This window comes from Protomyctophum bolini (genome assembly GCF_963924005.1).
Source record: "Protomyctophum bolini genome assembly, chromosome: 17".
Classification (NCBI taxonomy): domain Eukaryota; kingdom Metazoa; phylum Chordata; class Actinopteri; order Myctophiformes; family Myctophidae; genus Protomyctophum; species Protomyctophum bolini.
Window position 1 is genome coordinate 33676125 of NC_137878.1, and position 12209 is coordinate 33688333.

Consider the following 12209-nt stretch of genomic DNA (forward strand, 5'->3'; position numbering starts at 1 on the left):
TCCATGGATCACAATAGGCTCTCATAACAACACCTTGACGGACTGCTCCTTTTGTTCGGTTTGTTCGTATCGTGGCTCACTTCCCTGCTTGGTAAGTCAGTCTCCCCACATGCACCGCCGATATCACATGACGTTACGTTCATTTCTCCAGCGTCAGCGGGGTCTGTCAATACATGGCCAGAGGGTCCAAGGAGAAACGGACACTGATTGATGCCACTCACTGAGTGGATCCGCATGCATGGCACGCTGTGCTGTGCTTTCAGACGCCACAGCACGCCGGCTCTGCATGGCGCACATCATGCAACTCCTCCCACACCTTAACCCATTCTGACCTGAGATCAGATTCATACGAGGTTTCCACTGGACACACACTGGTCTGATGAACCCATTCTGACCTGAGATCAGATTCTAAAAATGTCAGTCGTTCTTCGATTTTTCAAAAAATAGCAGACCTACAAGCTCGTAGCGCGCCACTCGGTGGCGCGCTATGAGCTTGTAGATCTGCTATTTTTCAATAGCTAAAGCATAACATGATGCTGACACCAACATGCCAACATGGGTTCCCGTTCAGAATGGGTTAATTCTGGACAGAATACAGAACGGGCCCTGGCCCCATGCAGAGCACCTGCTGCTCTCCTACACAGGAACATGTGGCTCCAGGCTCAACTCACTGGATCAGCTTCTATGGGCTTCTGCAGCAAGCAGCCCACAGAGAGGCAAACTATTCATATGCAAACACCCTCCGTTGATGTGTTACACTGAACAGTGTGTGTATGTGTGTGTGCGCGTGCGTGTGCGTGTGTGCGTGTGTGTGTGTGTGTGCGTGTGCGTGCGTGCGTTTGTGGGCAGTGCACGCACATGACAAAGTAATGCAGACAGATGGTGTGAGAGACAGAGGGAGAGGGGTGTCGGGGTTGGGTGGGAGCAGTATGAGAAAGCGCGTGTGAGAGAAAAGCAGACAAAATTCATGACTGCACGTTCTTTTTTGTGAAGCAGCAAGGTTGCATCCAAAGACAAAAGACAGACAGAAATCAGAGGGGGATTACGCTCTGATGAAAGACACTGACTGAATAAACAGAAGATTTCTTAGCTCTGTTTATTTGTGTTTGTGAAATGTGTGTTTGTGCCTGGGGGTTTGCAGGGCGACATCATACTTTGTATAACGTACAGAATGATAATGCACCACCACACGTCTCTCCTCTGCAGAAGAAAGACACAAAGTAACCACTTCACACGGAGATGGCGTAACAGCGTGGGACTGACTGACAGGTGTGAGTGTTTACATCTAGGACAGGCTTCAGACGCGCCTCAGATCCGAACTCGTTTGATTTGGCAAGTGGATAGCAGAGTTCACACCGGGACGGTTTTATGAGGTATAGGACAAAGCCACGGTTGTCAGGAGTCAGTCAGGCGGAGTGTGGTGAAACATCGCTTCCCCTTTTGTTTGCACATTAATTATTCAGCTCGTTATATCAGCTCATTACAATATGGACAGCTGGGGAGGTACATGGAAAGGCCAACACCCAATGTCCCTATGTTTCCGTCCACACAAATGTGTGGCCGCGGCCCCCCAAAATGATCAGATTTGCACTGGGGTCTGACGCCACCACCTGGAATATATAGTGAAAATAGCAATATGCTATTTAAAAACAAAATGCCTCTTTCTTATAAATACTATTTGACCAGTTTTTATAGTAGTTTGTTTTTTTAATAGTTTTCTTAAAAGCCCAGAGTTAAATGAACAGTGAGGATATTACAGTGTACTGTAGGTTAGGGGTGCCACGAATCAAACATGACATCGAATAGGGCCCGTGGCCAAATGCAAATCAAACTGCAGAGTCCTTGAAATTAAAAAGGTTGTAAATCTCTTTGTTATGATGTACGTATTCCGTGGGTGATACTCACCCTGGGTGGCGATGAAGTGGTTGGATCGCTGGTAGCCCTGTATGAAGTTGACAGGATGAAAGGAAAGAGGTTGGAGGAAGCAGAGAGTGTGTGTCAATAATTATAAAAATCACGATATGAACATGGAACTCTGATTTGGCCCCTCGCTCCATTATCTCTCTCTCTCTCTCTCTCTCTCCTTTTCCAGCATCAAGTCATGTCTCATTTGGTCTAAGAGCTTCAAGAGTCGGTAGCAGAAAAATGTCTGCTGCACTTTTTTAATAAAACCATATTTCACAGCCCACAAAAATGAATGTGTGCTCTGCCATCCATGATTGCTTTTTATTGAGCAGCCTTTTGTTGTGGTATCTCACTTAGAATCACAAAATGATGGTCTTTGTCCCTGCCGGTGTCTGTGAGCCAGATCATTATGAACAGAGTGAGAGTGCTGCATGCCAATGGTGGCGGGCTGCCATCTCCCAGCATGCATCTGTGGATCCTGGTTAACCAGATGCAGACATGAGTGATCTTTGACTTATTATACCCGAGTGACTCTGACTGATTCTCCTCTCTTCTCAGCTCTGCTACAGTACAGTGTGATTTGCCTTGTTTGTGGCTTAATCCACCTCCAAAGCCAAAGCATTGTGTAGTGAAAATGTAAAGAGGTGCAGCCAGATTAATTCCCAAGCTATAGCTCAGGATCCAACTCCGGCATACACATAATACGCACGTGTACCACAGACACAGAATATGTCACACACTGACTATTATGTAATTACTGTACATATTCAGCCAGGCAGGCATGGAAACTGTCATGGCTGTCGGAATAAAGTGGAGATGGACGGACATTGCTATTGAAAATTGCAGTGACCACGATTCCCATGAGCCTTTTGGTGCCGAACTCCCACAGACCAACACGTGTCATCTTTGTCAACTTGGCAACCACGGTGCCAAACAGGAGGCAAGTGAGGACACGAATAATACACAATAATGCCACAGACAAAAAACTGTCTAAGTCCACACTATTTATCCATAATGTATAAATGATAGATAAGGGGTCAGGACAACGAGGCCTTTTCGTGGAAGGGTCAGAATGAAATTTGGACTGTTTTTTGTCTGTGGTACTAAAGGAAAAACATAACATGCACAAGTCTACTGTACGCACTTAAAGCAAACATCCATAGACTTGGCTGCCACGTGATGTCACGAGTGAAAGCCACATTATAGAACTAAAGGTAATGGGTCGCACACCAAAACTGCGTTTTTATTTTTGCATGATGGAATGACAGACGTTTCGGCTGTCCAGCCTCCACACTGATGAAGGCTGGACAGCCATTCCATCATGCAAGAATAAAAACTAAAAACGCAGTCTTGGTGTGTGCGACCCATTACCTTTATATCTATAATGTTATTTGAATGGGGAGTCGGGACGCACCATAAGTCAGAGCGCGGTGGTCACAAGAAAAGCCACTTAAGCCAGACATACTTTTTTGATGTTTTTTTTGTCTGTTTATTTATAAGAAATGAACATTTCGCTTTCTGCCCGAGAGATGCAGAGATATGCATGATGAGACCTAGTGGACTCTTCTATGTATGCACAATGTGACCTAAATGGATTTTTCTGTGTGGAGTCTCTCAGCCAGGCCTGTGTCAGGATGCATCAACATCAACATCTAACTCCACCTGAGGATCTGATTACACATGCAAGAAGGGAGGTGGAGAGCAGCTACAGCCAGTTTGGCTCAATTAAGCTAAGAGGAATAGCAATGGTCAGGAAGGCTCGGAGGAATAGCAATGGTCAGGAAGGCTCGGAGGAATAGCAATGGTCAGGAAGGACCATCAGGTCATAGCAGGAGGGAGGAAAGGACACCATGGAGAGCTGGTATAGGGATACAGAGGGGGCAATAGATGGGCGTGGCGGGGCAGATGGAAAATTGGAAAGAGAAGAGAAGCCAAGTACTTACTTCCCTGTTTATCCGAATCTAAGAGACGCCAAAGGTTGGGGAGCGGGGAGGGGAAAGAAAAGAAAGAGAGGGAAGGAGGGGAGGATACAAGAGCTAGTTATTGTGATCAGAACAGTGGGAGTCGTGCTTGTCGACGTGTCGCCCAGCGACCCTTCACGCCACTGTCCGGGGGAAGAAAAAAAATTACATTTTGAAATGCATCTGGGGACCCATGGTTATGGCAATTATTCTTCTGCTCCTGTAGCAGATTCCCAGCCTGCAGACTAGACCTGTTGTCGAGGTACAATGGACGAGGAGAGATTGACAAAATAGAGAACTATCAAGAGTTACACACAATCCCATCATTATAAAAAACATTCCCAAAAAGAGAATGCCTGGTGAGTCATAGTAGCTCTAGATATTGGCTACTCAGATGAGGAATCAAGTCGAGACTGTGTGTGTGCATGTGTGCGTGCGCTCCCTGCAGCATGCGATAGTGCGAGGGCATCACTTCACATGTTGGTGAAGACAAACATCAACTCCCTTTCTTTATGGTCGCTGGAGGCGTTTATTTTCACGCTCAATGACACCAGAGAGCTTTCATTCTAATTGTCTCTCATTCTAAAGAGAGTTGGCACTGAACTGCTGCACAAGCAGTGAGGTTAAATGGCTCCTCTTCAAACCATCTCCGTCCACATAACGCTGCTGCGTCAGGCATCTACAACCAATCCAGTCCTCATTGTCCTCCTTCCATCTGCTTTTGTCAAAGACACAATGGTGAAACTAATGGCCCTAATACAGTATTCAGAGAGTAGAACAAGCTCTATCGTACAGCTTCACTTTCACATCTATTATATGCTAAAATGGAGCCAGAGTTTATAAAGAGAGGCTTTTCAGTGCCAACTCTGAAATTGAATGACCTTTACTTCATGAGCTAACAGCAGAATAAAAAGGTGTTTGTTCTTCAGAACCTGTAGGTCCATGTGGTTCGAAGCTGCTGTGATGTGATGTGACAGGTGCTACACTCTGCCACTGGGATTGGAGAGAGATCTTCACCGCAGTTGAACCGCTGGTGTGATCAAAACCAGATGAGAGGATCAAGCCTGTTTTATTGGAGCCAAATGTGGTGCCATGTGGCGAATATGAGCGTTTTTGGTCACAAGGCATGGTTCTCCAAGCTTATTTGAACTTGTAGAATTTTTGAGGAGGAAGCTATGTACCAATGTGCTAGCACACTTAAAGTTGCTGTAAGTTTGGTTAAATAAGTTCAGAAATCATACTGACGTGAAATAGACAATATGACGTAAAATTCTCCATTCATTGTCAATGGGAATATAATGTTATGTAGGACGAAGAACATACACTAATAGCTGAATATAGGAGGGGATTACCACAGAAATAAAGAACTGTTGATCACATATCTTCCTCCGAGGTGGAAAGCCTGGTGACGTGAGGTTAAGTAGAGAGAGACTGTGTCAATCACAGCTCTAATGGGCGTCTAGTAGAGACTGGGTCATTCACAGCTCTAATGGGGGTCTAGTAGAGACTGTGTCAATCACAGCTCTAATGGGGGTCTAGTAGAGACTGTGTCAATCACAGCTCTAATGGGGGTCTAGTAGAGACTGTGTCAATCACAGCTCTAATGGGGGTCTAGTAGAGACTGTGTCAATCACAGCTCTAATGGGGGTCTAGTAGAGACTGTGTCAATCACAGCTCTAATGGGGGTCTAGTAGAGACTGTGTCAATCACAGCTCTAATGGGGGTCTAGTAGAGACTGTGTCAATCACAGCTCTAATGGGGGTCTAGTAGAGACTGTGTCAATCACAGCTCTAATGGGCGTCTAGTAGAGACTGGGTCAATCACAGCTCTAATGGGGGTCTAGTAGAGACTGGGTCAATCACAGCTCTAATGGGCGTCTAGTAGAGACTGTGTCAATCACAGCTCTAATGGGCGTCTAGTAGAGACTGTGTCAATCACAGCTCTAATGGGCGTCTAGTAGAGACTGGAAGCAATCGATCACGGAGCTGCCGCTCGAGGGGAGCTTTGATTTAGCAGTAAGCCAACTTTATAGTTTTATCATTAAAGTGACTTACATCGATGTAGTTGGCGTTGACGTAGTCAGAGTCAGAGTTGGGGTCTGCCAGCAAAGAGTGCAGTTTGACTTGATGACGATCATCTGAAAATACATGACGTTAATTGATAAGTTAATTGACAACTTAATTGCATTTAAATGGTAAATGGTGCATTTATATAGCTTTACAGAGATTGTGCATTAACGCATTCTGACCGGGAACCCGTTTTGGTGTCGGCATCATGTTATGCTTTAGCTATTGAAAAATAGCAGATCTACAAGCTCATAGCGCGCCACCGAGTGGCGCGCTACGAGCTTGTAGGTCTGCTATTTTTGAAAAATCGAAGAACGACTGACATTTTTAGAATCTGATCTCGGGTCAGAATGGGTTCATCAAGACCAGTGTGTGTCCAGTGGAAACCTCGTATGAATCTGATCTCAGGTCAGAATGGGTTAAAGTACATTTACACACCGATGCCGGAGGAAACCATACAAGGCACCAACCTGCGCATCGGGAGCAATTAGAGTCTTGCTCAAGGACACCTCAACACGAACTCTGGGAGAGCCCGGGTTCGAACTGGGAATCTTGCGGTTGCCATCCGGTCACTCTATACCCCTGAGCAACTGCCGCCCACACTTTACATTTAGACAGACTTAAAGGACTGCTCCACTGTCAAATGTGTATAATGTTTAATTTGTGGCATACACTGTGTTGATCGATGAACAAAACAATGGAATGGGGGTCCACAGCCAATGATGACACATCATTTTGGGGGGTCCCTGACATGAAACAGAGTTTTAGAAGACATTTGTAGAATCGGCCTCAGGTCTGAATGGTTTAAAGACAAACACTAATATACAAAACTATATGCAAGTTTGTGTGATTCCATGCAGTGGTGTTTTGGATTCCCCGTGTCAGTGACAAGGAGTGTTGACACCACATCTTTTGATCATTAGTCCTACTGATACAGATAATAATAATAATAATAATTATTATTATTATTATTATTATTATTACTGATACAGATAACTGGGATGCTACAGTAATTGTGACTTACGGCTGAGTAAACTATCTTGTCTTCCTTTGGCCTTGTCCTTCTTCTTTGTCACATCCCAGCCATCGAAAAAACTCTGCAAAGAACAGGTCACAAAATAGTATGAATTATACTAATTATAAGCACAATTGGGAGAAGATGTACCCTGACATTTCAACAGTACAGCAACACCAACAGTGTTTTATAGAACACGTTTATGCTCACATCGCGTCGCATAGATCTGCTATTTTGAAAGAGCTGTTCCTCATTTTAATGGGGACGTCTTGGAAGCCCCGATCAGATTCCAATCATTTGGAAATTACGTAATCGGCCCCGATTTCCGGTCACGTGATCAGATAGGGACAACCCTAATAATAGTGATAAAATCATATAATGGCACGCAACCTAATATGCATGCCAGGTTGAAAGTGGATAAAATCAGGACACATAGGGCCCGCCGGTGTGGTGGTCCGGGCACCCTAGGTTGCAATGTCAGTCTACTGTCTATCAATAAAGGCATCAAAGCCTCCAAAATGTCTTAAAATAATAATAATAATCAGGACACATTGGTTGTAAAATTGCAGATACCGTAATAAAAAAGTCAAATAATGGCTTATATACAGGTATTGGCCAAACTGATCGGTCTGGCTCAAAATAAAAAGTGCTTGGTTGAGAGTGAACGCAGGGCCAGGGCCACTTCACCCTGATCGCCTAGCTCCGCACTGGGCACAATCACACACTTGTACTGAGTCCCTCATCAAAGGTGGTCCAATCCCCTGGGGGGAGGGGAATGACAAATTGGGAGAAACCTGAGGCCTGCGGGACAAACCAGGGACAGCATTGTGATCAGGGGATTACTTCGGCCACTGGATCCAACACAGGTAATACCTGCTCTAATCCTACTTAAGAAGCTTGTCTCATCCACCTCTGTCCATCTCAACGCTCTCCTTGGGAACTCGCTGACATCCAGCACACCTCCACACAGAGCCGTACACGGTACATTCTTCACTGCATCACTTACTGCCAGTGGTGGACAGTAACAAAGTACATTTACTTAACCGTACTCAAGTACATTTTGTGTGTATCTGTACTTGAGTATTTTGTTGTTGTTGTTGATGTGTACCCCATAGCGATGAGTTGATTGGCCGAGGGCTTAAAAAGTGAAGATAAAAAGTGAGGACAGAAAAGTGAGGACGCCAAAAGTGATTGGCCGGAATGTGATGATGTATGATGATAAGAGCGCCCCTCACTTCACACGAGTGTGATTCTTTTGAAAGCTTACAACTTAAAAGTTAAATGCATGTAGGCTATTGGAGTAGAGCTAAAGGTGTGTCTACTTAATCAGAATCCAGATGTTGTTGTCACCCACCTCAACGCCCACAATGCCTTGCAAAAGAAAAAGGCGAGATCAATGGCAATGGCGTCGACCCGGTGGGAAATAACTTAAATAAGCGTTATGAAGTGTGACAGCGGTGTGCACACTGATCCTCTTCATCTTGTTTATTTCTCCAGGCAATGAGGATGAGGAGCCAGACTGAAAAAAGCGACCGTCATATTGATTTTTGGGAGGTAAATTTGTTGGGCCTCGGGGAATCATTTAATGAATCTAAAAATGTGTCTCTGGATTCCTGCAGGTGGATGTGCAGAAGAAGATGAAGGGTAAAAAAGGTTTATCGCCAACGGCAGAAGTGAGAAACTTTGTATCAAAGTTCAAAGAGAAAGAAAGGGGATTTCATTTGTAAAAGGCCTAATTACAGTGCCCGGAATACTGTCTAGCTGTATTAATTCTGCCATGGGGCTGAAATAAAGCTACACTTTATTGCACGGCTGATGAATATAAAAAATGTTCAGTGCAGCCTTCATAAAGTAATCAGAAGTTGTCTGCAGCATTATGTACAGTATGCAAATATGACATTTCCCTATAGTCTCGGTCGGACACAGCAGAAAATAACTAATACTGGTGGTGGCAGTAGAATGCAGCTCAAGCTCAATTGCAAGAAAACTAAAGCTAAGGCATTCATCAACACAGATGCAGAACCATTGCTAATGCCAGCGGTATGGCGCTCGAGGTAGTGAAGGACTTCAAATATCTCTGTGCCTGGACTGCCTCAACGGAAGAGTTCCGGAGGACACTACAGTGCTACAGTGGAGGCAGAGGCAGAGGCAGTGGACGCTCACAGTACAGCAGGGAAAGGTCCACTAGGGCCACTACACCAGTGGAGTCAGTACTGCTATACGGGGCAGAGACATGGACGCTCACAGTACAGCAGGGAAAGGTCCACTAGGGCCACTACACCAGTGGCTGTAAATAACGTTTTCATCCACGGCACCCGTGAATTACTTTATAGAACCTTATGTCATACTAACAGAATGTAAATGTTTCCCTCTAAGATGTCACGATGAAAACATGAGAGAATATCAGTTTTAGGCATGTAACGATTCACTCAGCTCACGATACGATTCGTATCACGATATGAGGTTCACGATACGATTTTTTCACAGAGGCACAAATTTACACACAACTTCAAAATCTCTGGACATTTTTAATCAAAATTGACCTATGACCTTTAATCTTTAACCCTGATAAAAGTAACTAAAATGCATGTAATACATATATTTTTGTGATCATTAGATGGATTACACAGACATGTGACTTGACTTTTTTTTCCTTTTTCTCATGGACCTGCACAGCATACATCTGCTGCTCACGCACCTTTTTATATCTTATCTCAGGCACCATGTAAATAATGTGGATATTTGGTATTTTGTTGTTTCTTGTCCGTCCCCCGTCCCCCCCCCCCTCACCTCATACTCCTGCTTGAAGCCGTATCCCTCGCCAGTCTTCATCTGGTTGATGTGTTGGAGGAGGTCAGCCACGCGTACCGCTGGGTGGAGCTGACCCGTGTGATAGGGAGAGCTCTTCCTCCGACAGAGGCGGTGAGGGGAGGAGCCTCCCAGGAGGCTGCTTGACTCGTTCACAGAGGAACGCTGTTCATCTGAGCACACATTTCAAACTCAATGCACAACATATGATGCTGCGTACAGTATGTATAGGCAGGCACCACTTTATGTAGATGTATTTTCTATGAATGTATTCTTTGTCTCCCCGGATCTGACTACGCAGCCTAAAGGGGAGCTCCAGAGACATTAAAATAAGAAAAGGAAATATTTCTACATGTTGGCCAACTGGCATTGAGGTGTCTAAAGCCCACTCCACACCAATGATTTGCCATGCAACTTGTTTGTTGCAAGGAGTTGTGAAAATTAAGTTGCATTGGTGCGGTCTGGCCTTTAGATACAAAGAGCTTCTGTGTCGTTAGGAGACATGAACGCTAATTCGATTTTAATAAATGCACTGAAAATTAGATCTGTTTGACACATGGTTTTCAGAGAACAGTCGCAAAGTTGTGCCTCTCTTACTTCGAGTGTTGCAGCCGTGGGCGTCCATGAAAGAGTGCGTCATCTTCTCATCTTGCTGCAGGGTACTCTGGTCCGTCATGCTGCAATCCAGAGAGCTCAGCTTGCGACCTTTCTCCTGACGATACGACATGGCCGCCTTGTTGATGCTCACCTTCTTCCTACTGAACAGGAGACGTGGGGCAGGGCAGAGAGAGAGAGAGAGAGAGAGAGAGAGAGAGAGAGAGAGAGAGAGAGAAACACAGGGGTGAGTGAGGGAGGGTATGATTGAGGAGATGAGAAATTTGGTGCAATGGAGGAAGTGAGATTTGAGGTGTAAACGGAGAGAAGGTAGAGATAAATAGAACGAAAGACAGTAAAGATGAGGTGGATTTGGTGCTAGAGAGGACTAGAGGGTTGAGAGTGAAGTCAGTATGAAACAGGATTGAGAAGTCACTTACGGGTAGTAAGGGTAAGTGTAGAAGTCCCTTCTGATTAGCATGAGAGAGAGAGAGAGAGAGAGAAGAGAGAGAGAGAGAGAGAGAGAGAGAGAGAGAGAGAGAGAGAGAGAGAGAGAGAGAGAGAGGAAATAGGTATGGTCAAGATGGCCAACAGTGAGACAAATGAAGATACTTTAGATAGTGTTGGAATGTTGCTGGGAATACCACCAAAGCCTCCAGAACCTTAAAACGCTTGACAGCTACTGATGGTGTATATTTTCGATTAATTGAGTATGAAGGACCTACATGGAGACAAGCCAGTAGGCTTTCTTGGGTTTAAATCCTCTTAGCAGAACTGTACTTTCCTGTGCTTTCCCCCCCTGCAAACTGTTAAAGTATTCAATCAATCATATAACATGCCAAGCCTACTATACATTGTACATAAATTATGTTTTCATTATTTCTCTTTCTCTTGTCATTGTCAACATACTGTGTGTTTTATGCTTTTTTTACTCCTTTAACATTTAAAGGAGTAGTATTACATATTTTCTATCAATTACACAACCTTGAATTCATAGAGTTGGTTTTGTTTTTGCCGCATTCCAGCGGCCACCTTTGGCTATTTGCATTGAAAAACGGGGTGGCCTACTCTGCATCCTAAAAAATGTGCTGGGTGATTGGTTATATTTAAATTAGTGGCAAGGGATTCAGTGCCATCTACAGATGTCTCTCTCTCTTTCTCTCTCTCTCATTAGCAGGCAACAGTGCAGCACTATCTCACTCTCTGTTTCTGGCACAACAGCACCCCTACTGTACTAGTAGTACTAATAGTGTACTAATGGTGCTCACAGTCACATAGGTGCATGGGTGGGTGGGTGAACCAACACATAGGCGGGTGAACACGGACATTGCTGTTCCTTGGAGTGGTTGCACCACTCAAAAATAACCATGGGAGAGCACAACATCGCTGGCTAATTATAAACGCAAGCCCATAGAGATTATTTCTCTCCGGGATCACGTAGTCGGCTATACTTGTGGCTTGTGAATGGTATCAATCACTTTCCTCTTCCACAAAATCCTCTATGCTACTGGAGCTCTGTAGAAAAAAAAAAGACAAGCTAAAACATCCTTCCTAACCAATTACCAGCTCATCGAGTGGCACCCACAGCGGCTGGCCTCATGTAATTGAATGGCCAATGGAATAACACGCCCCTTGTTGAAATATTTCACACTCGACTGAGTGTCGAGACATTGCCTAGTGTGAGAGGAGGTAGTATACATCGCAGGTGCAGTTGACGGCAGAGATATAATTTGCCGGTGGAAAGCAGCCAATGATTCAAATGCGAGCGGAGTGCATTTCACATTCACTTTTCTTTTGGGGGTAATGGGGTGGGATGGGGTTGCTCAGCCAGCACAGGGACCTTGAAATTAAAAGATGAGA

General features: G+C 44.7%; 1 protein-coding gene across 1 annotated transcript in view; it reads right to left on the bottom strand.

Moving 5' to 3' along the window:
- The window catches only part of LOC308332153 (receptor-type tyrosine-protein phosphatase U-like), a 165620-nt gene that overhangs the window by 21006 nt on the left and 132405 nt on the right, over positions 1-12209 (bottom strand). The window contains exons 15-20 of the mRNA XM_080787820.1: positions 10353-10510; positions 9738-9928; positions 6957-7029; positions 5921-6003; positions 3849-3866; positions 1906-1942 (exon numbers count right to left, since the gene is read on the bottom strand). Of these exons, the coding sequence (XP_080643946.1) occupies positions 1906-1942; positions 3849-3866; positions 5921-6003; positions 6957-7029; positions 9738-9928; positions 10353-10510 (560 nt within the window). The remainder of the gene's footprint in view (positions 1-1905; positions 1943-3848; positions 3867-5920; positions 6004-6956; positions 7030-9737; positions 9929-10352; positions 10511-12209) is intronic.